Source organism: Microcebus murinus, chromosome 2 (assembly GCF_040939455.1).
Source record: "Microcebus murinus isolate Inina chromosome 2, M.murinus_Inina_mat1.0, whole genome shotgun sequence".
NCBI lineage: Eukaryota > Metazoa > Chordata > Mammalia > Primates > Cheirogaleidae > Microcebus > Microcebus murinus.
Genome location: NC_134105.1, coordinates 56135354 through 56160977, shown reverse-complemented (window position 1 = coordinate 56160977; position 25624 = coordinate 56135354). Strand labels below are relative to the sequence as shown.

The following is a 25624-nucleotide window of genomic DNA, read 5'->3' as shown; positions in this document are numbered from 1 at the left end:
TCAACTGTGAGATTTCACAGGAATTGTTGCCTTGTTCCTTAAAGAATAAAAATGACATTATGGCAATCTTAAATAAGAAAACCACACAAAAAACATCATGACAAATTGGGGAATATTAAACTAGTCAATTTGTGCATTTCATCGAACATTCTGAACCATACAAATTTGAATGCAGCTTTCAATACACAAATAAGCCAGTTCTGTAACAATAGACCCTGCCATTGTATATCAGACATTATGCATAGTGCAGCCAGCTGCATCAAAGAGATGGGGGAATTGGGATTTGTTTTCAAAGTTAAATAGAAATCCAAAAAAAAATTATTATTGTCGCTCTGTAATAAACAGGAATGCTGCTTAATGAAAACCTCTATTTGTACTATTGGTGAGTTTTTTGTTTCTAATTCACACATGTGGATAAAGCTGCTCTTTGTTAAGCAGTGGCTGCCACCATGCTTAAATTTTGCAAAAGACCATCCTGTTCACATGTGGAGAGTATCAGAAGAATAGTTTAAATAGTATAGACAAGAAATAGTTTAATCCAGGAAGATTAGTAGGAACATGCACAGATCTTACTACATCCTTTTTATATCCTTTTACATTTAAAAAAATGTATAATGAGATATTAACATCTAACATCTTTTCCCTCTTTGATGAAGGGAGCAAACAATCATCTGTCTTTTCTAATTTTAACATTAAAAAAGGTGTACCCAAGTGCAATTTGTAGCCAAAATCTTTTTATAACGATGTGCTTCTAAGAGTACACCAAAACATGTGGTTGCTTTTTCTATGGTTGTTTTCTTTAAGTCTTGCACATAAACTTACAAGGGATTTTAGAATTATTTTTGACAATTACAATGATGTAAAAAGTCTGTATTAATTGTGATTATAGTTAAATTTAATGTGAAATTAAAAATGCATATTAGAACACATATATTTAAATGTAATGCTCTGATTTCATTAGCAATTACTCTTAGATATCGGTATGCCATGAGGTAGAAAGTTGCTGCTATGAAACCAAATTGACAGATTTATTGTTTTTAAACTATAGCTTTGCTCCCTAGGAATATATGGTTCCCTTAATCCCTTTTCCATTTTTCAAGTTTTCAAGCCCTGACCTCAAGCATGCATAATAACCTGAAGCTGCTACTTCACTTGAAAAAAAAAAAAACTTGCATTTTATTCAGAGATGTTCTGAATGCTAATTTTCTGATTTCATGTATACCTTTGAGAAAATGATGACTAAAGATATGGTCTAGGTATATAGCAGAATTTTATAGATGCCTACTCTTTTTATTCTACACAACGTTCCTCTTACACAAATAATTAACCATTCATAACAGATTTCTAATATAAAAATTATTCAAATATCATTAATATTTTATCAAGAAATACTTATTAGGAGCTTCATATGCCTGAGACACTTAAAAAGTCCAAGCTGAACATGCTATAAGAGATACAAATAAAGCATACATTGACTATAGATCTTGGGAATTATTCCCAACATTTATACTTCAAAAAATAATTCTATCACTTTCGGCATACAAACTCATTTTGTAGTTTATTGGTTGAAATGCCTAATTAAAGTATCTAACTGTTGGATAATTTACTAGACTATGAAATTATTTTGATCACATTAGATTTAGGAAAATTTTAAGATTGTGTTTACTAGATGTATTTACTACATTTAATATTAACAAGAGTGAATGTTACTAAATAAATTAATATGGGAAGTGAAATATGCTGGAAAGGACACTAAACTCAAATTTTAGACTCTTGCATAAATCCTCTGTGTAGCTCTTCCCTATGCAGACCTCAGTCTCTTCTGGCTTTACCATAATGTAAGCCGAAAACGTCCTTCTCTAACTAGATTTCTGATTTTGTTATACATTGGCAAAGGAGAATAGATTCTCTCAAAGTTTCTTTTAAACCTTGGATTCTAGTAATATATGATTTGGTGAAAATATTTCCTTTTCTTCTAGAGTAGAAAGTTTTATTTCTACTTGACAATAAATTCTTTAAAGTTAAGGATTAAGTATTGTTCATCTCTGTGTAATCATCAATGAGCACAACGTCTAACACATAGTAGGTGCTCAATAAGCATTTGTTGAATAAATAATGTGATACTGGCATTAAAAATTAGTTACTCCTAAATTAATTATTTTATGATGTATATAAGTCTAAAAGATCAATTTTTCAGTGCTAGGTTTAAATGTATTCATTAAGGTTATGGATAATTGGAAGTACTGCTAAAGTAGAGATGTGTCTTAATAAAATAAGGGCTTTATCTTATGAAATGACAAATCTTTTCATTAGTGTTTTGTGGCCAAAGAAACTGTGGTTATATACTTAATCCTGATAGACTGAAATATTTATTAATGTAGGAAGTGTTATTTCTGTTATAGTCAAGCTCTTTCAAACAGTAAGGTAAATGACCAAATTTGCAATATCCATGAAAATAAGTCAGAGATAAGGTGTTTCAATGTAATAATTTTAAAAATACCCATCTCTCTTTTTATAATATATTGACTAATATCCAAAGAAATTATGAGCAGCCTATTACATCAATTTTTTTTTTTTTTGGAAGGAAGTTAATAGATTTCCTTAAATTTCAATGTGAGTCCAGATTGCAGAATGTGTTCAGTGCTGGTCTCACTATGCACATTTGCTAATCTTTTTTTCTTTTTTTCATTTTTTGCTGGACCCTTCTTTGGACTAAAATTCCCTAACATATGATTTTTGTGTGCATGTCCCCAAGTTCCTTCCATAGCAGTTATATTTCTCATTTTCCCATTTTATAAGTTGGATCACCTTAGGCAGAAATAGAGCCTTGAGGAAAGAACATTTCAAGGTTGTAAGGGAGGGGAGCATTTTATTGTTGAAATCATAATAAAAAATAGGAACCATGAGTGCGTTTAAATATTTAAGAAATACAAGAGGAGACAGAACTTTCATTAGGCAATGTTGCTGGTATAGCGGAAACTAAAATGATGATAGTGTAAAACAGTGGGTGATATTCTTGGGATAAAATCTATGAGGAAAAAAAACACCAGATTTAATTAAGATTTTAAGACCGCTTTTTCATTACTAGGAGTATGTGCCTGCTAACAATATAATTAATGTAGACCTCATAAAAATGATGCAACTAAGAGAATTATCATGAGCCAATTAAAATGGTGGCAAAGAGATTGGGTAATTATTTACTTTCCACAGATTTATTTATCCCAAAGTAATTTATTATACACCTACTATGTGCAAAGCACCAAGCACTGTGGCGGGGGGCATAGGAAGTTGCACTACATACAGTATTTATAATCCATCGTTTTTCTCTTCTTCATACGTGAGTGTTGTCTTTGTCTGGGTTCCCCCGAAATGAGCAATTTGCTTGTAAGTGATTATTATGGGGAAAGTTTTCAAGGAACACTAGTGGGTGACTGGAGCAAGTAAAATAGATAAGAGGGGAGAGCTGGGCTGAGCTGCGTTATTGAGCTGGCCCCTACTGTGGTAACTGGGCTCTATCCTACTGAGGACTCTCTGAAGAGCCAGGTGGAGTATACTTTAGAATCGTTTGCTCTGCACACAACCAGTTGTCATAGCAAAAGTAGAAAGGTAATAAGAAGATATAATGCATAACACAAAAGGTGTGTGGAACAAGTATATTTTGCAAATTTATCTCATGTGGAGGTAAAAAGAGCAGTGATTTATTAAGCCCTTATTTATTAAGCAGTGATTTATTATGTTCCGTCACTATGCTCGACACTGAGGAAGAAGAAAAAAGAAAAGAAAGATGAAAACATTATGGTCCCTGCCCTTTAGGAACTCACAGTATAGTGAGGAAGAAAGTCTGTGAGCAAGGCCATGAGAGATGAATTTGAACTGCAATGAGGACTCAAGGGCGAGAGCAAGTAAGGGAGGGGTCAAGTAAGTTGACCACAAGGGGCCATAGAGGTGACCCTGAAGTAGGTTCTTAAGGAGAAATACAAATATGTCAGATAGAGCCTGGAAAATTAGGAGAACATGGAAGACCGTGATTCCAAGTAGAAGAAATATGGATTACAAACCCAGGGATTTAAAGGATATGACTTTTTTTTAAAAGAGCATTGTGATCTACTTAGAGAAACAATATATGAAAACTATACACTGGCCCACAGAATAGTACATCAGAAATAGCAGGTCCTCCGGAAGTACAGGTAGACACTCAAGTGTTATCTGGGTGGTGAATGGATTTTCTAATCTTCACTTTTAGAGCTATGTTTTAGAAGGAGCAGATTGTTGATTGTTGGTGTAGTTGTTTTTGTTTCAAATTTGTAGGACTTCGAGGTATACAGGACCTCATCTCAACAACTGGATATTTCTTCTTGGGTCAAGCTAGGGGCTTTACATTGATACATCTTGTGTAAATACTAATACATTTTAAAAGCTACCATTTAATGAAACTTAAATCAACACTCTGTTAAGTACTTTACTTAGTTATCTCATTTACTTATCACAACACTAGAAGGAAAATAATTTTTATCTCCTTTGTTCAGCTGAGGCATCTGAGTCACCAGGGTGCTAAGCTAGTACCTGGTATGCATGATTATTAAGAAATACAGTCTCCATCCATCACTAACACATTCAAATAGAAGTCACAGACATGAGTGATTCTTTAATGGGTCTCATATGTATGTGTGTGCATGTTAAAACTCTGTATATGCCTGGTATAATGTCTTTAGAGATATCCAAGAAGAGAAGATTCTCCTTTTCAATAAGATGGAACCAGTATTACTCTACAAAGGAAGTCAGTGTTTCCAGGTCCTGAACTCTTTTCTTTTTGAAATTTTATTTTATTATTTTTTTTAAATATTAAGGGGGTACAAATGTTTTTGGTTACATGGACTGCTTTTGTAATGCTTGAGTCTCTGTGATAGTTGTGCCTATCACCCAAAATAGTGCTCACTGTACCTTTTAGGTAGGTTTTTACCGCTCCCATTCTCCCTCCTCCCCCTGCTTGATTACCACTGAGTTTTACTTCCTTCTGTGCACGTGTGTGCTCATCAGTTAGTTCCAATTTCACCCTTTGCACTCGCTTGCTTTTTTCTCATTATCCACTCAACATTATCCACACTCGACATCCGAGTGCAAACAGTTAATAATGAGTACACGTAGTGTTTTTTTTTGTTTTTTTCCCCATTCATGAGATACTTCTCTTGAGAGAATGGCCTCCAGTTCCATCCAAATTGCTGCAAAGGCATTAAGTCACTCTTTTTTATGGCTGAATAGTACTCCATGGTATACATACACCACATTTTATTAATCAACTCATGAATTGATGGGCACTGGGATGATTCCTTATCTTTGCAATTGTGAATTGTGTTTCAATAAACATTTGAGTACAGGTGTTTTTTTGATAGAAAGACTTCTTTTCCTTTGGGTAGGTCCCCAGTAGTGGGATTGCTGGATCAAATAGTAGGTCTACTCTTAGTTCTTTGAGAAATTCCCATACTGTTTTCCATAGAGGTTGTACTAATTTGAAGTCCTACCAGCAGTGTATAAGCGTTTATTTCTCTCTGCATTCATGCCATCATCTGTTGTTTTGGGACTTTTTAATAAAAACAATTCTAACAGGGGTGAGGTGCTATCTCATTGTAGTTTTGATTTGCATTTCCCTGATGATTAGTGACATTGGGCATTTTTTTCATGTTTATTGGCAATTTGTCTACCTTCTTTTGAAAAGCTTCTGGTTCAAATCCAAGACCTGAACTCTTGATTGATATTATCTTTTCTAGAATGTTCCTTTTTTCTTGAGTTCTACAGTAAAAACTCATCAAAATGCAGAATTTAAAACAATGTTTCTATACTTTAGTTCTCTGTAATAAATATTTGCCAGTGCCAACTACTTGATCAAATGCTATGAGTGATAGAAAAGTAAATTAAGTATGATCCTTGCTTTCAAGAAACTTAGACATTACTGAAGGAGATGCACACAGGTGATAAAGTAGAGGTGAAAAGCAAATGGCTATGGGAGAAAAAAGGCTGATTAGTTCCAACTGGAGTTAGGTAGTAATTCAACGAAGCTACATAAAAACCTAAGCAGGGAGAATTAGCATACCTGAATTCTAGGCTCATTTTTGTATCTAATTTAAATACCTACTCAATCCCCACTGGCCTCATTTCTCCAACGCCCCTTAGAGTTCTAATAGGTCCTAAATTTGTGAGCAGTTTGCATTCGAGATGGGCATTGGAAGATGGGTACTATTTCAATACATACAGACATAGAAGTCCATCCCAGATGAAGGCAGACTGAGCAAATACACAAATGCAGCAAAGGCCTGGGCATGTCCTGAGAGTGGAGAGTCTTCTTAGTGTGATGCATGTGCAGAATGTGGCAGAGAAGAGTCAGCCATCCGGCTGGAAAAGTAGCTCAAGGAAGGTTTACAGAAGGTCTTGCATTTCATACAAAGTCATTTGGGTTTCATTAAAGGGTTTTTAAATAGCCAAAATATAATGGTAATGATTACAGAATCATTGAGAATAACTGAAAATCAGAGCATAACAAGTTGAATAATTTAAATAAATCAGAACAGCAGGGCCAGATACTCACTGGCCTTCATTGTATTTGAAAAGCTAAAACAATGTTAAAGGTAAATAGACTATTCCAAAAAACAGAAAAAAATAATCAAACTTTGTGAAATTCTTGATTCTTAAGAACAATGTGGCAGGATAACAGAAAATAAGCTGGGTTGGGGGTAACCTTCTTAACACAAAAGATGTAAAGAATAAAATTGAATAAACAAGACAATGTTAGCATTAAAGCTCCTAGTTTAGACACCCTATATAAAAACCTAAATAATTTCACACCCTCATAGCCACATATTTGGAATCTTTAAACTTATTCAACTTGAAAACGTGTTTGCCAATTTGCAATTTCTTCCATTTTCCCCCCTCACTAGCAGTGTCACAGTAAAGATACAGCTGACGGCAGTGATTATTAGTGACCTTAAGAACACAGCTGGGTTTCTATTTTTATTTCTCTAAAACCTTCTTTTCTTCAGCTAAATTATGCCTTAAAGGCCCAAACTAAAATCTGTGCAGTAAAGGCAACTTCTATTGTGTATATACATTTCACACAACAAAGCCAGCTTTGACAACACACATACACACACCCACACACATACACATACACACTCTGGAATGTGTAAGGACACTTGTATAGAAATCTATTTGCAAACCAACCTGGTAGGAATAACCATGCCAAGTTCAAAGAACTATTTAGGGTCATACAAAATTACCCATATGGACAACACACTTCAAAACAGAGCTACTATATATTCATGTAAATTACTTCTGATTTTCTAGAAATAGAGTAAACAAAAATCCAACACACATAGAAGAGACTGATGAACAATTCAAGCTTTGAGACTTCATTTTAACAACTAGGAAGGCTAGAAAAAGGCAGTGGAATTTGTTTCTATTTGGATGATTGCTTCCTTATTCTCCTTACCTCAAATTAGAGATAATAGTCTTGGAGAGTTTCATCTGACTATTTGCAGATAAAAGATAAAAGCATATACAAATAGGCAGATTTCTGAATATGGGTAATAACTGAGACAAACATATGTTAAAATTCCTAATGTAATTGATGCTGAGTAGATAGGATGGTATACCGTGAACTTCCACAAAGTGGCTATTCAGCCAACAGAATAGGATTCAAGGACGGTGATCTGCCAGAGAAATAGCTTGTAGCAGCTAAAAACAAGCTGGCAGGGAAATTCCATTAGTCATAGAGAAAAAGAAATAGTGTGACTTCTCTACTCATATTCCTCATTGTTTATAACAAAAAATAGAGATCCCATGAAAATAATTATTTTATATTTTTATGCTTGTGAAATTTTTATGCTCAGTCTGTCAAAGATGTTGGAACTTCCTGAAGATAGTCATTCAGTTTTTGATAAAATATAAAAGTAAAAAATCTAAAATGTTACAATAAGTACATAAATACAAATTTTCCTATAAGCTTAGGCCTCTAATTCAAGAAAAGAATACCGATGTGCACTTGTTAGCCCAATACCTTCTAAAGAGGAAAAAGAAGGAGGCTGACTGGTAGCAGTTTGAAGCTCTTACCCAAGTTTTACATTTCTCCCTAGATACAACAGGAGCTATGGTAGGGGCTCATAAATTAAGCTTTATCAGACTGAGAGCTTGCTTGAAAAGTGGACCATGGTATGTTTATCTCGCTACATTCCTAGCAGGATGAAGGTGTGTTGACTAAACAAACAAACAAACAAACAAAAACTAAAACATTGTATAGATGTTGTTAACCCCACCATATGACAACTGTGGTACTCAAGCATTCCTCCACCCCAAAGTCTAGGAGAAGAAGAAGATCCCAGAGGATCTAGGGTACAGGAGCATGCAGTATTCACACAGCAAAGCCCTCTCCCTGGAAATCACTGAGCCACGGGTGTGAGGTGGTATATGAGAAGATAAGGTGTGCCCGTGCTCTATGTATAATGAGGCCTCTCATCTTAGGGCCTGGACCATTTGATTACACAAGGAATAACAGAAAAGAATGCAATTATGTCACCTGTGCTGAGACCTGCCTGATTCTTCCGTAAACCACAATCAAAAGTTATAGATCCAGTTGCAAAGCACATCCCATCTGCTGCTATTTTTCTCTCCTAATTTCTACCCAGTGTTTAGGTAAAATGAAGTGGTACAAAAAAGTGAGGTGTAATCTGGGCCTCCGGATATCCCCTGCAGCTGCTGATGGTGTAACTGGTGGATATTGCTTACATGAGGATTAAACTATCTTTTGAGCAAACTCCTCCCACAGTGTGTAATGAAATAGGATCACACTGTCAATTGGATCTAATCAATGGTGCATAATTTCTCAGTAAACTAATGTGTTCTCTATTTTCAGTACACATTAATCACCCTCTTTTACATGAAACTTTATTTGGGTGTAAATCACTCGCTTCCCATCAAGCTATAAGCTTCCTGAGGAAAATTTAAGTTGAGGCCAGTTTTGTATTATGAAGCAGAATTAACGTAGCTTAAGTAACTCTACCTAAGATTGCAACAGAAATCTTAAAAATATGACTTAAAGCTAGTTTAGTTAAAGCTTGAGTAATTTAAGGAAATTTCTAGGCAAGTAATTGGTATTGTATCAAAACTAAATATTTCACAGTTACATTTGCTCTTGCCTAAAAATAAAACTAGAGCAATACAAGGGCAAACTGCCAAGACTGAAAATAATACACAGCAGCTGTAAGTAATTGGGGATGATAATCATAATTAGACGAGATGTAAGATATGTGTTAAAACTCAGATTGGATCTTCCTGTTGACAACTGGGAGAAATCCCAAAGGCCTGGACATCATACCTAGCCTGGGCACTTTCACTCCATGCATGAAAGACCTCCTCTGAAAACAAACGTGACATTACATCAGCCATTAAACCACTCTCTAAATGCCATGCACCATGCTCTTCTCTTTGGCAAAAGGGAAGAAAAGAGAAGAAAAGGAGAGCGGTCATACTCCCTGACTTTGAGGAGATTGCAAATCAGAGGAGACTGGCCAATTATCTAGCAGTAAATGACATTAAATAAAAATCATCTCAAAGAAGCCAAGAAAAAGGTAAAATGTACGATAAAATGGAAGACATCATTGTAAAACCAGAGAAACTCTGATATAATTGAGTATAAAGAATGAAGTAAAATATGCTTGTTCCATGGAAAGCATCTCAAGCTAAACAGAAAGCTCTGTTTAGCTCTGTAGGCACAGCCTCATGAGACTGGAGCAAAGAGAGTATATGAGTGGGGATAAGTTGGCTAAAACCAGGTAACAGAGGTCCCTGAATGTAGCACTACAAAGCTTTGGCTTCACTCAGGAGGGGCTGGGGAGTCCTTGTAGGTTTTGAGCTAACACAGGCCTCTGCTTTTCCCTACCCTGGTATAATCTATTGTCTACAGAGTAGCCAAGAGATCATTTTAAAATAGTCAAACTATCTCATGGCTTCTTATATCACTCAGAATGAAACCAAAGCTCTCATCATAGCCCAACTACCTCTCTGATCACATGACCTATCCCTCCTAAATTTACTTAGGATAAATAGCAGTATAATATTTGAAGGCAACTAAAACCATGGCAGAGAACCTGCAACAGATCTGGCCATCCCAGAGGCCCCAACTAGATTATTCCTAAGGAATTCAGGACTATAGTTGGGGACCTATGGATTCATCTATGCTCATTATCTTTTGCAGCAGAGTATGATGTTATAAAACTCAGTACATGTTCTGCTTCTATATAATCTACCTAATGATCTACCTTCTTGCTAAAAAATGCTAAAAGGAAGTAGTCTTTCCTGTACAGGTTAAAATAAAATGATAATGAGCCTGAAACTAGAAAGAGAAGAGAGATTCAGCAAAACATGGGTGGGGGAAGACAATACTCTTTCAAAAAAGAAGTCAAGGTATAATGTCTCCTAATAGGTTTGTGGTGCTGGTGAAAGAAATGGATGTAAATCAATAAATTCAACACCTACTAAAGCACCTACTAAATACTAGCCTCTGTTCAGTATCAAAGATAACAGATACATATAAGAAGTCTTGGCTTCAAGAGTTTCTTGGTTTAGCCAGGTTAAGGTGTCTAAATATGATGTTTTCAGTTACTAAGTAAGATGAGGAAAAGAGAGAAGCACTTAATTTGGCATGGGGATTTTATAAGGGTTTTTTTTTTTTCTTTTTAAAGGAGGTGATATTTGAGCTCAGTCCTGAAGCTAATTTCTAATAATAGCTAACAGTTATTTTCTTTTATTCCTTAAAATCAAATAGTTGGTTGGGATTTAATATGCCAAGCAAATCTATTGAGCCAAATAGTACTGAGACCTTTAACTGTAGCATCATTAGATCTTTTCTTCAAACAATTCAGTTTGACAGTCATACACACACAGAGGCCACACATAATAAAAGTCAATCAATGGGAATAAAGTTTTATAATGATTGTATACCCAAACAATGGAATGCTATACAGCCATTTTTAACATGAAATGTATATGTACTGAAATGTGTCTATCATTGCATTTTGTAACAATTAATTGCATTAGTCACTGTTACCTGAACTACTTATCTGCCATGACTTCTTAGGGAGTCCTACCATGTCTGTGCGTTATCCTTATAGTTGCATATATCCTACTGTTCTATATTTGCCCATTTATTTGTATCCCCAACTGGAATGAACTCTTCCTGAAAGAGAGGATTAGGTTTTATTCATCTTTGCCTATGTTATGTTTAATCCAACTCTCAGCACATAAAATATATTCAGTATAGAGTTCAGGAGTATGAATGATGATAAATGACTTGATATTAGGTATATGACCTCACATTCCCTTGATTAACTTTGCTCCTTGTTTTTTGGCCTACTTATTGTTTATATAATAATTATTCCATAGTCCATTGGCTATAATAATTGCAGGCTAGCAAGTCAGCACCCAGCTTCTAGTTTATTTTAGGACTAATAGAAATATAGTCACAAACAATAGAAAAGTACATCAATTTGTGGCATCAGTAAAAAAAATGTATGCTATTTTAATTGTAAAGGATTATTTTTAAAATATATTATTCATATATCTTTGTCATGTTTAAGATAATAAGAGCTATCTCCTATTATCTCCAAAACACATGTCATTGGAGGTAGATGACAAGTAGGAGTATATATGGGAGTATATAAAATTAAGTAACAAAAGAACAACAAAAGGACCATATCTATTTTATTAACCATTGCATTTCCAGCACTTAGTGTAATGCTTGGTAACTAGTTCAATAAAATTTGTGAATGAATGAAAGAAGTATATTAATGTAGTACATTTCTTAGCTTATAAGCATGTGTTTTGTTTCATAAAACATTCCATTTTTTAGGATAGAAGTACTCATTTTAATTATGAACCATTCATTTATTTAATTGAATCATTCACTTAGACATTTCTTGAGCATCTACTTATACCAGACTTTGCCAGATTTTGCATCTGAAAATACAAAGATAAATAAGGCAATGACCTAGGAGAGTTTACAACCAAATATCTGCAATGCAGTGTGAGAGTTGTATAATAGAGGAATATATGTTGCATAATCTAATGACACAAAAGGGGTAATCAGCTCAGCTTGTTGGAAGAGAGGGGATTCAAGAAAGATTACCCAAAAATGCATTTTAAAGGATAGATGAGGATCTTTGAAGGACTTTAACATTCTACTCACTTAATGGACTACTTAATTTGTCACAAAAATAACTTACTTTTGCTTTGTATGCTTAGCTGTTAAAATGTATTTCTTATATATGAAATCATTTTATATGCCTTGCTTATTATTAATCTTTTACTATTATAATAGTTTTATTAACCTTAAAATTCTTAAAAAAAAACAACTCTGACATAGCTCTTATTGAGAAGGTCATGCACAAATTAAATATTTATTTATATTTAAAATATTCTTCTTGGTGTTGAGCAAGAGAAAATAAGTAGTTCCATGGTTTCAAATTAGACTTTTTTTTTATTGGAAATTGAAAAGCTATATGTTCAACAATAGATTTATTTTCTTCATCTTTTTATTTTTTAAAAAACTCATTTGTGATTTTACAGATGCATTAAATAGTTGATTTTGCTGTTTATTAAAAGGCAGTAACCTCAGCGCTGGAATCCCACTCACCTGGATTCAGTAATTGCATTGTCAAGGAAGCTTCCCACTGACAGGGCCCAATGCATCTTTCATCCCCTTTAATTTCTTAGAAGTGTAAACAACACTATTTATTCTTCTTGTTACATGGCAAATAGTCATTTGTGAAAGTTTCATTAAAAACTACCTGCTGGTAATTCAAACTCAGTGTGACTAAAACTGCTCCTGGATTTGAGCTATGGATTTAAGGATAAAATAGTTTATTTCTTTACTACATTATTCAATTTTTACTAGGAAACAGTATTTGAAATCCAGGTTTCATTAAGAAAAGGTAGTTAAAAATATGTAGGTGGATTTTTTTTTGTTATTACTATTATTATTATAATAAATGAGAATCAGTTGCAAGCAAGTCTGAACATGTCTGTGACAATGCAATTTCTGGAACACAACATAATTCACATATAAGTAGGAAACTATCCCTTTCTGAAATGAAGTAGAATCTATTCAGTAGACTCCAACAAGATCTGAAACTTAATGAATCTTTAGGTGTTCAGTGAAAATTCAACATGACTGTTAGCCAAATACCAGATGAGCTTCTCCATGTATAAAACTGTGATTTTTCTAATGTATAAATGTAGTCATATATTCAACTGCTTCAAATTCTTCAAAATCTCCTTCAGTATAAAAGCCTAAACCATTTTTCATTACAAGAGAGGCCATTCTACCTGTCTGGAGCACTTTAATTCTCTCCACTTCAGGCCTCAAACTTTGTGGTCGTGCAAGACTAATCTATGTTTAGATACGAATATATACCCTGCTCTCTCCTTTCTCATGACTTTGAATATGCTGTTTCCTCTACCCAAATAACAGTCCTCTTTGATAAAACTCTCTTTGTTAAGTTATTCCTCTCTTGCCCAGACAGATATAAATGCACATGCAACTTTAATATTCCTAGGATTGTATTATAATTGTTTGAATCTGTCCCACTAAAATATATATATAAAATGTATGTATATATACACACATACACACACACACACATATCTTGGAAGGGAGAATCTTTTCTTTGTTTTTCTTACATTTGGCATAGTATCTAATCAATAAAAAGGATCTACAAATATATGCATAAATGAATACTGTCCACTAATAAACATATTTACAATACATATAAGAGGAGTAATGATGTTAGTGGCTTTTTATCAAGCACTTAACACTTGTGTACCCCAGTGCAATGTTATATGTGCATTATCTCCCATTCTTACCACAGTCCTATGAGGTGGATGATATTATTTCTATTATTTTTATTTTGCCCTTGAGAAAACTTAAGCTCAGAGAAATTATTCAAATAGGCCACACATTATCATAGAGCAGAATCAGATGTGCACCCAAATCCGACAGCAATGCCAGTGCTCTCCCCAATACACACATCTGCTTTTTTATTATTGTCAAGATCCTGAAAGACACAAATTAGATTTTGATTTAATCTTTTCCATTTCTTTCCAGCTCCAAGTACAGCCCAGTATGGAATTACCGGGAGCGCTGATGTTCTTTTCTCCTGCTGGTACCTTGTGTTGACACTGTCCTCTTTCACCAGCATATTCTACCTGAAGAATGCCATTCTACAATAAATTTAAAGACCCATAAAAGGCTTTTAAGGATTCTCTGAAAGTGCTGATGGCTGGATCCAATCTGGTACAGTTTGTTAAAAGCAGCGTGGGATATAATCAGCAGTGCTTACATGGGGATGATCGCCTTCTGTAGAATTGCTCATTATGTAAATACTTTAATTCTACTCTTTTTTGATTAGCTACATTACCTTGTGAAGCAGTACACATTGTCCTTTTTTTAAGACGTGAAAGCTCTGAAATTACTTTTAGAGGATATTAATTGTGATTTCATGTTTGTAATCTACAACTTTTCAAAAGCATTCAGTCATGGTCTGCTAGGTTGCAGGCTGTAGTTTACAAAAACGAATATTGCAGTGAATATGTGATTCTTTAAGGCTGCAATACAAGCGTTCTGTTCCCTGTTTCAATAAGAGTCAATCCACATTTACAAAGATGCATTTTTTCTTTTTTGATAAAAAAAGCAAATAATATTGCCTTCAGATCATTTCTTCAAAATATAACACATATCTAGATTTTTCTGCTCGCATGATATTCAGGTTTCAGGAATGAGCCTTGTAATATAACTGGCTGTGCAGCTCTGCTTCTCTTTCCCTGTAAGTTCAGCATGGGTGTGCCTTCATAAAATAATACTTTTCTCTTTGTCTCCAACTAATATAAAATGTTTTGCTAAATCCTACAATTTGAAAGCAAAAATAAACCATAATGATAAAGTTAAACTATACATCTATAAAGAATGAAGGAGCTATTGAACTGTAAACATCTCTTCCTTCGTTCCCAGTGGGGTTTGAGAATTTTGCCCCACAATAACTCTGTTTTTTGATGAGAAACAATTTAATAACATAGTACAATAAATATACCATATGGTTTCTTTAGTTGTAGCTAAATGTTAGATCCTTTGTGGGAAATAATTCCCTTCAAAATGACAGCACAGTCCACTCAAGGGATTGCCTAGCAATACAGCATCTTTTCCTTTCACTCTTCCAAGCTAAAATTTTTAAGATGATGTGTCAGAAAGGACACAGAATCCTATCATCTAATGTTACATGAGTTGGTAAGTGCTCATAATTAATTTGGTTTTGTGGTAGGTAACTTGGTATGACAAAGACAGTGATCCTGTGGACAGGAGCATTGTGCGTGTTTTCCATCTTAAAACCACCCAGTTGATAGTCTGGAATACATGTTATATTTTTTAAAAGTTCCAAAATATACTATAACAAATATCATATATTGGTATGTAGCAGATCAATCCCTGAAATAACTAATTCTTCAGTGAAATATTTCTCTATAGCCATTTCAGTTCAAATAAATGAAGCCAAAACAATTACCATGCTTTATTTTTTTTACATGATATATGTAACATATGATCAAGTAAAAACATGACACCTGTAATGGGACTATCTTAAGATATATTAATTATTAAATTATTGTGAATATTAAATTATCTCTATTATAAAGAATTAAAGCTTACAATTTTGAAGGAAAATGCTGTTACTCTAAGTATTACATTACAGGAATAGTTTGATGGTTTTTCTCTTTACTAAAAGAAAGACCATAGCCGTGAAAGCCATTTTACAGGTTTGATGAAGTTACCGATGTCAGTACACCTAGATTTCTACAAACGGTCCCCTTTTTGCACGTCATAACAAGAACAATGATTCTAGAAATAAAATTAAATGCAAGAAATTTTAAAGTGGTTGTACATATATATCTAATATGTTGCCCTACAAGAGAGAGCTTGAAAATTGTAATTTTCTAAAGTAAAATTTAGTTCCAAAGTATACTATATATAAATCTATTTTAATTAGAAAAATGAATCTGAAATGAGGGGGCATAAATATACAGAATTTCCACAAAATAACAATAATATGGCAGAATGCTATTAAATCCACTAACTGTAACAGATTTATGACATTATTTGACTGATATATAATGAGCTTTTAAAACCAATATGGCATTTAACTTTATTATTTATTTGCTTTTCAAAAAAAAATTCTTTGTGGAATTGGTAAGTAAACTACAAAGCATTATTTTGTATTGCAGCTTTAAAGTGGCACACTCCATTATAATCTACTTACTAGAAATAGTGGTGCTACCACAAAAGTGTTAACCATCAGTAACATTGTTTGGGAGAAAGAAACAGATCAAGAATGCATATTATACAGTGATCGCTTTCCTAGAGTTAAAAATACCTCCTCTTTGTAAGGTTTGTAGGGTAAATGTGAGGTAAATTGAGGTATAAACTATGGATGAACCAAATAATTAGTTCAAAGTGTTGTCATGATTCCGAATTTGTGGAGTCTGGTGTTTTTCCCATAGAATGTGACAGAAGTACAGTCATAGCTCAGTAGCTATATGTATTTGCCTTTATGTTAGAAGAGACTTTCTTGAGTGACATTTTTAAATAGAGGAGGTATTCGCTATGTTTTTCTGTATCACAGCAGCATTCCTAGTCCTTAGGCCCCTGGACAGAGTGAAATCATGAGTATTTATGAGTTCAATATTGTCAAATAAGGCTACAGTATTTGCTTTTTTGTGTGAATGTATTGCATATAATGTTCAAGTAGATGATTTTACATTTATGGACATATAAAATGTCTGATGACACCATTTTATCAGTCCTGACTGTACAAGATTGTTGCAATTTCAGAATAGCAGTTTTATAAAATTGATTTATCTTTTGATCTATAACAATTTTTTATTAGCTATTCATTTCAGCATTATATTTTCCACAAGCTCCATTTGTGGGACTCTTTTTGTTGCCCCTAACTTTTTTTTTCAAAGAAGGAAGAAAGAAAAATAAAGAGCAGTTGAAAAAGTAGAGTGGAGAGAAAAGAAAAGAGAGAAAAGGAAAGGAAGTAAAGAGAGAGGGGAAAAAAGGGAGGAAGAAAGGAGAGTAAGAGAAAGGAAGAAAGGAAGGCATGCAGGAAGGAGGGGGGGTGAGAGGAAGGAAGCAAGGGAGGAAGGAAGGATGGAAGGAAGGGAGAAAGGACAGATATGAGGGAAGAAAGAACCAGAATATTAGGGTAGTTACCTTGTTCATTTGCATTCTTAGTTTAACTGCAAGTGGTGTAATTATGTTTCACAATGATCTCATTCAAAACATAAGTCTGGTTACACCATTAAGTTTCTATTGTTTAGCAATTATATAATGAAAAGTACTACCCAAGTTATATATCGTGGGTTTTTACTTTTTTGACACACTAAAAGATTTGAGAGAGGAAATTTTAAACTTAAAGCCACTTTTGGGGGGTTTATAACTTAACTGAAAAATTAATGCTTCATCATAACATTTAAGCTATGTCTAGAAAGTAGACTGGAGAACTGAGCAAATTACCAGATAATTCAGGGCAATATATATATATAATACATATATTATATATATATATAAATACCCCGATGTGTGAAGTCGGAAAACTCCGAAAAACTCAATTATCGAGACCAATCATCTATATTGATCAAATTTACTGAATAACTGTTAATTTATCCATTGTGCTTAGCTTTGTGACACAGCCAAAAGTTATCTATTTAATCTTTTCAATAAAAATTGTTTTTTGAAATCCAGAAATGATTTAAAAAGAGGTCAGGTTTTTAACTATTTATTGAAGTATGTGGATGTACAGTATTTCAATAGATATGAATATGAATAAATGGTATGCCTTAAGATTCTTTGAATATGTATTTACTTTAAAGACTGGAAAGAACTCTTCCTGTCTTTTAGTAAAACATCCATATTTCATAATCTGATGTAAAATATGTTGTACTGTTTCCAATAGGTGAATATAAACTCAGTTTATCAATTAAAATATGTATTTGACTCATTTTAAAACTCTATTAGCTTAAGAGTAAAAAGGAAGAAATAACAACTTAAACATATTTCTCCTATTCCCTTCTTCATTTCCTGCTGTATTCACTGTATCACACTCATCTTTCTGGTACTTGAAGGCAATACAGGGTGAAAATTTTAGATGCTACTGTTTCAAAGGACTCCATGCCATAGTCTTTCTCTCTGTTGCTGATTCCCAAAGGCTTGACAAAGATGAACTACATCCAGCCCAAAAAGAATTTTTCTGGAGCTATTTTATTATCAATTATTTAGAACTTTTGCCTGCTAAAATGCAGCAGAATTAGCCACAGAGGCTGATGATAAAAGCCTGATGGTCTTACAGGCTAAGCAACTGGAAACTCAAATGCTCGTAAAAGCCAGGCAGAATATAATTTCTTAAGACAGCTGGGTATAGAAGAATGTGCACCTCAAGGCATTTGGATACAAGTTCCTTAAAAAATACCTTGCTTTCTAAACAAAACATGTTATTTAACTGAGAGCCCACAGCTTATAAGTAATGAACTATAATGTACAAATGGAGCTCACCCCAAATGAATTATTTAAGCCCTCTTTCACAAATCTTTCCATCCAGAATAGTCAACCAAATAAACGTGGTAGATAAAACAAAGCAAAAACTATAACAAAGATCCATGCTTGGTTTAATAATCTATTTTGAAATATGAGTTTCATTGCTATTCTGGGAAAACTACATATGCCAAAAGCTTCCCTGCACAAAAAAAAAAAAAAAATGCACTAATAAATGTCTGATTTTCCTACTGCCTCATTCTTTCTTCCCTTTTCAGCTTTTATCCTGAACTCAATTACATTATGGAAAGAGAAGCATCAAGTATCAGACCCAGAAATCTAGCACGTGAAGCAGAGATAGAGCTCTCTCTGAACATTATAGGTTAAAACATAGCTACTTCCGAACCACATCCAGATACACAGAAAATAATTATTCACATTACCTTGTCAGGAAGAATTATAAGTAAGAATTTTTAGACAAAATTTCCCAAGAATAATTCATTCAAGATAGGGGGATTTGATCCAAATTCCACAGGCAATGTATTCCCTCTGCACTTCCTGACAAGCATATGCCTTCACATTTATATATACATTTTTCCTAATAATTCCAAACTTACTGAAATGTTTAAGAATTGATATTGCTAGTGTAAGGAGAACAAGTTGGCAAGCAAATTAAGTAAGTACTTTCTAGTCCTCATAGAAAGAAAAGGAGTCGTAGTTTTCATTCTTCTTCCTAGAAGCTTTACCCACATTCATCTTAAGGCTGGACCAAACTCTCCCAAGGGTTTCAGACTAAGAGACATGCTCTACCTCAGAGTTAGATATGACAACTATAGTTATTCCCACAACTACCTCTACCTTGCATTTCAGAATGGCAGAGCACCTTGGAAGACATTTCTACTTTGGCTTTCACAACACTTTAAAATACTTAAGGCAGAAATTATTATTATTGTCATGTATTGATGATGAAAATGAGAATCAGAAAATGTAAGTCACTTTACGGGGGTTATACTTCAACTGAGTGGCAGTTTTAAGCCAAATGTGCAATGCAAAATACTCCTAATTTGCTTCTATTCCCTTTAGCTTACCTAGGAGGAAGAAAAGGATGTGATCACATTGCTAGCTTCACGAACAATGATATGTATGTTTATATAAAATAACTATATTTATACACATAAATATATATAAGAGATACTTATAACATGTCTTTATTTTCCAATGCCTCTGGAGAGAGTAGGGAATTTAAAGGCAAATCAAATTATACATCTCATCTAAAACTTTGGGAGTATGAAACATACAATGAAATTGCTTTGGACACACAGCCAAATGGGTATTACATCCATCATACCAAGTGGAAGAGCTTGTCAAAATCACATGTATCTTCTCTTTATATAGCATTTTGCAAAAGACCTGTCAAGTTTGGGATAATCTACAAAGACTATTCCTCAGACGTCTGCAGTCAACAGAATTCTTGTGAAAATGGAGATCAGAATGCACCTGCATTTTTTAAAAAATTCACAAAAGAATACTGATTTTTAATCTGAGTGATGTTGTTTGAGCCAATTTATATCAAAATACTAGTTATATGCGCATCTGTTTGTGCTTGGGCAGTAGAACAAGAGGGAGATTCTAATTATAGAAATTAAATTATATGCAACGTTAGAAATACATTTGTATTTTGTTGTCGAAATATAAATATAATGCAAGTCCTGTGGACATCACTCTTTATTTTTAAAAACATGAAAAGTATGACTTTAATAAACTTATAAAATGAATACATTAATTTATTAATGAAGGACCTGGTCAGATGTTACAACCAGATAAAAAGACAATACAAAGAACACATACATTTATAGATCAAAAATATTGAAATCAATGTGCTAACTGGAGTCAAAACTGGCTTCTTTCAGTGAATATTTAAACAGAGAATTTATTTCCATATCTACAGACAACAAATATTTTGTCTTAGTATCACTTATCTACAACTTGGAAAAGAGTTCAAATGCAGTGAAAAATACAGAGGCCCTGAAGAATCAGATCAGGTAACCTGAAAGCAAGTACTATTAAATAATGAATGGTTTTTCATTGCAGAAAATATTTTTCTCTTAAATGATAAGATGTACAAATTTTAAAAGGAGTTGAAATAAATAAATTGCTAATATTTTGAGTTTTCATAATAGAATCCCTATTTTGATCACTCAAAAAATACCAGCTTATCTACATATTTTATATTCTATATTCTCTGTATTCTAATTATTATTTTTCTTCCTTCTCTCACAAAACATTACCCAATTGTCTGAGACATGTAGAAAGGGAAGTAAACAATTATAACAAGAAGAACTACCTTGCTTCAATAATCTGCCTTGTTAAAAAAATAATGGTTTTTGGACACTTGTTAAAAGAATTAAAAGAAAAAGTCTTTTTGTCCCAAGGGGCATTTAATTCTTGGTATAACACGGATTTTACATCAGCAATAAGAAAAATGAAGTAACAGTTGAGATAGCAATATTCCATCAACCAAATGCAATGGTAATGGTAAGAACATTACAAGAAGCTATATCAAGAGCTCAATGCTGTGCTTCCACTTAATGAGCCCAGGTCTAGCAACATTTTGGTTTGGTGAAAACTACAGGAGGTAGCATGGTTCATTAGGCTTTTAAAGCTTTAAAATGTTAAAGGGGGTGTTTTTCCTCCTTCATTTCAAGTGGATTGCTAAAAGCATTGAAATGTTCCTTGGTGGAACTTTGAATTTGCTAATTTCTTCATTAATTTTGACCTTTATACATTCAAATAAAGTTAACTTTACATTAATCCACAGCAGACTTGGACCTCCTGCAGTTCTGAATTATGATTAAACAAGCAAGAATTCAAGCATATGGAATTTCCTGAGAAAATTTGGGGACTGTTTTAGAGAAAGGATTTATAAAATATTTGTTGAAGACTATAACATGCTAAAAATAAAAAAGAAAGGTTTCTTGATTGTTCTAAAACACAATAGGATCCACAGAACTCTTATATAGTTTTCTAAGTAGTTTCATAAATGTGGATTGTGGTTGCCCTGAAAGTTGACATCTCCCTACCACGCACTTGACAAGTGACCTGGCAAAAATGTGGTCAATAGCTATTTTTGACATACTCCTTAAGAAATTGTTGCCAGAGATTTGAAACTGCTTCAAGCTGATGTCTTTTTCAAAACAAAACACATACTCACACACAAACACAAAATCCCAGTGCTATCAGTGATCTGGAAAATAAGCTTGCAAGCTGGCCATGTGCTGTTCTGGATAAATTAAAAAAAAAAAAAAAGGAAGAAGAAGAAATGACAACAGTGCAAGCAACAGTGTCTGTTTAAGTTTCATTTGCTAAGAGTTTAGCATAAGGAACATCTTGTGATTTAATTAATCAGAAAATGGCACCTGCTTGAAATACTGACATGGAGAAAAGCATATTTTTTAAAGTTTGGAATAAAATTTGTTTCTGGAAATATATCCTTCCTGTTGATAGACAACTAGATTATGCTTTGGAAAGTCTAACTGTCTAGTAAGTTTAAATGTTGACAAGGAGAAAGACTGGGTTTTACTTTTTTTTAAATTTAGAATAAGCTATTTTTCCTGGAAATGTACATTTCCAACTTATAGATGAACTAGTGCATATCTTCAAAATTCCTGTTCTCTCATAATTTCAAAATTTATTAATGAAGCTTTTCTGCTTTTATGTGTGAGAAATATATACCTTTTATCAAGTAACACAAGAACTTATATAATGGTGTCCATTTTTATGTTGAGGCACATTCTCAGGCTAGTACCATTTCAAGAAGAATTTGTCATTTGTTGATTTGGGGAATTTTAAAAATCAAATTTAGTTTATACCAAAGATATTTATTTTAACCTTTGTTAGATAACTTAAAATGTTCATGTAGCATTCATTCCTTTATTCATCTATTTACTCATTTGACAAAGTGTGATTTAGGTGGCCTTCGAACAGCCATCTAAAAGGAATTACCTGGTAAAGTTAACCTGGTTGTTTAGAAGATTATCACTAAACTAGAAAAAAAGGAAACTATTTCTCTAATTCTTTCTCTAGGAAGCCAACTTCATCTTAAAATTCAAAGAGAAGAAAAGGAGGAAGAAGAAAGTGGTAGAAAGGAAGAAGGGGAAGGAGAAGGCACGAGAGAGAGAGAGAGAGAGAGAGAGAGAGAGAGATTAATGTATATTTTCTAGTGAAAAAATAGTGTGGAAATATTGGTAGAGGAAGATTTCCTTTGTGTGTGTGTGTGTGTGTGTGTGTGTGTGTGCCTGCATGTGTGTGTTTCCTTTTACTTGGGTCTATCATAAATAAAACAATGTCTCCTCTCTGCAGTGTGGCTTCCGTTTCTACATTTAAAATTAGTAAATATGGTACTATGAATAAAGGCCATTATTCTATATTTTCCAAGTTGTCATTCTTCATTTCTTTAAAAGTTTGATTATTGTTCACATAAAATTAGATTTGACAACAGAACCATCCCCTTTTCTCAAGAAAATATGGCAATATTCCACTAAATCACACAATGCAATAAAAGAAATAAATTTCCATTTCTCTGTGACTTTGATAGTTACAATAAATTCTCCAATTGATTGCTGAAACTGCTTAATAAGAAAATAAAAATCTGAATTTGAATAGGTCATCACTTTATAAATACTCACAGTTAAAATGAAGATTGAGATCTTTTGTAATTGTCAGGTATAAGCTTTTCATAATGTTTGCCAAAAAAAAAAATCCCCAAAGCCTTGAGAATTTAACACCTTTAACTTGAATCTTCCAGAAAAAATTGAAAAATGTTTTTCAAAACTAAATAAAAATAAGACTTAATTTTAAGGGGTCTTGATGTTTCATAAATCTGTGATATCAGTGTATTCACATGTCATACTCTACAATTGTAATTGCAAACAACAGAAAAACTAAAGTTGAGAAGAAAAGGAATTCATTGAAAGGTTCTTGAGTATCTCTCAAAATGATGGAAAAGTTGGATAGCAAGATGGCACCAAGCCAGGAAATGCAGCCAATAAGCAGCCAAACACACAGCTAGGGTCATGCCACAGGAGCAGTTAAGGATACCACCTTGATGGGGTTCAAACACTACTTCAAAAACTGGCCCCTTGGTGCACAGATCTTAAGCTGAAGGGATTTGAGAAATGGTGGAAATGGAAAGACTCTCTGGCCTCTCCCTTCTTCCCTGAAGCAGGTCGTAAGACCCTCTTATGAGAAGGAAAGGAGCATCCTTATCTCTGAAGATGGAGGAAAGCCAAGAGGAATCTGAATAAACAGGTTTTGCTAAATTCACCTAGTTTCCTACCCTTATCTCATACCCTTTTGTCCTATCACACTTTTCCACAACTGTCCACACTTCATCAAAGCTAGTATAAAAACACTCAGATTTAACTGTTACTTTGGGCCTTGATTTTCTCATGAAAGGTCCTGTGTTACACAAAATCTATATTAAGTAAACTTGTATTTTATTGTCATTAATTTCTCTCATTAATTGTCTCTTGTCAGTCCAATTTGCAGGGCTCTAGCCATATTACCTTGGAGGGTAAGGATAAAAAATGGTATTTTGCATCCTATAGCCTCCATGGACACCTAACACCTCCATGGAATCTCACCTCCACTGCTGTTGCCCTGACTATTCCCATATCTGCTTCCCTTCCCCAAGATCTAAAGTCTCGAGCAGTTGGTCAAACTTAAGTTTATAACCCAAGAACTAAGCCACAAGTACAGGGATATCTACCTTACCTGAGTTTTAGAAGCAGGAGATACAGCTCTTTCTTCTACTAAGATCCATTCATAGGACATATTTCCAATTAGGAACGGTGTTCAGACACTATTTAGCCTAAGTATGAAAACTGTCCATTGTACATACCTGTAACCAGGTGAGCTTTTAATAGATTGTACATGAAAAGCCAATATACATGTTTCCATGAAATTTAGTAACAGCTTTAGTTTCACTATAATCTGAGAAGATTCAATTATGTCTATATATTTATTATCCTCTACACCAAAATTCTTTGCTCAGTAAAATAAATATATAAAATAATTCACCAGATATTATATTTGATATAGTCTTGAAAACTATATGGAATTGATATAAATTCTAAAGTTAATGTTTTATAAAGATTAAAATTTTAATTTGGGGTGATAATAAATAGTTGATAGATAGTTAGATAGATAGATATAAATTTTTTTCCTCAAGGTCAACATGTCCTAGTAGGAGAAAATATACAAACAATTCTTTCACTTTAAGTTTCTTTTTGTACAAACAACAATCAAAACAAACAGAAATTCGTTCTCATTCAAGATATCTGTGTAGTGGTATTTAGAATTGATATAGCATATTATCTTGAACTTAGCACGCTTATTCCAGTACATTGTTCTAGTAAGGGATTTCTTAGGAATAGTTTAGCTTCCATGACAATTATTTATTTAAAGTGTAGATTAGCATAAAAGATTTTATATACACAATTAATATTTTAGTGTTAATAGATCTTTTTCTTGTATTCTAATTCAGTGCCCCTAACATGATCATGTGTGTGAGCAAACTATAACAGAGTCATATTAAAAATTAATATAAAATCTAATCACCCTTAGGAAAGTAGCTTCACAGAACAGCCCAGTATTCCAAAGCAGATTAACTGTCTCTCTTTTAAATTGCTATTTTAGTAATATTACTTTAATTCTGAGGACATGAAGATGTTTAAAAAGTCTGTGAAACAAACACCAGATTTCTGTCCCAAAGAAAATTTCTCTGTTATTGTCTATGTAGGTACTTAGTTAATAATCTGAATAATATAATTGTGAGAAAAAAGAGTTTAAAAAATTGGTCATCTGAAACAAAAAGATAATGTAAAAGCACAATAATATGTTGGATGGCACATTCATGCCTTATTATCTTGTAGGTTTTTTGTTTTATAATAAAAAAGACAAAGTACAGCTACATTCAGAGAAATAGACACCTTATTTCCCTAAGGT

The 25624-nt window shown here is 33.4% G+C and overlaps 1 protein-coding gene across 1 annotated transcript in view; it reads left to right on the top strand.

The window, feature by feature from the left end:
• The window catches only part of NEGR1 (neuronal growth regulator 1), an 821802-nt gene extending 803104 nt beyond the window's left edge, over positions 1 to 18698 (top strand). Inside the window, exon 7 of the mRNA XM_020288933.2 lies at positions 14147 to 18698. Coding sequence (XP_020144522.1) covers positions 14147 to 14271 — 125 coding nt within the window. The 3' untranslated portion in view covers positions 14272 to 18698. The remainder of the gene's footprint in view (positions 1 to 14146) is intronic.
• The last annotated feature ends 6926 nt before the right edge of the window (positions 18699 to 25624 follow it).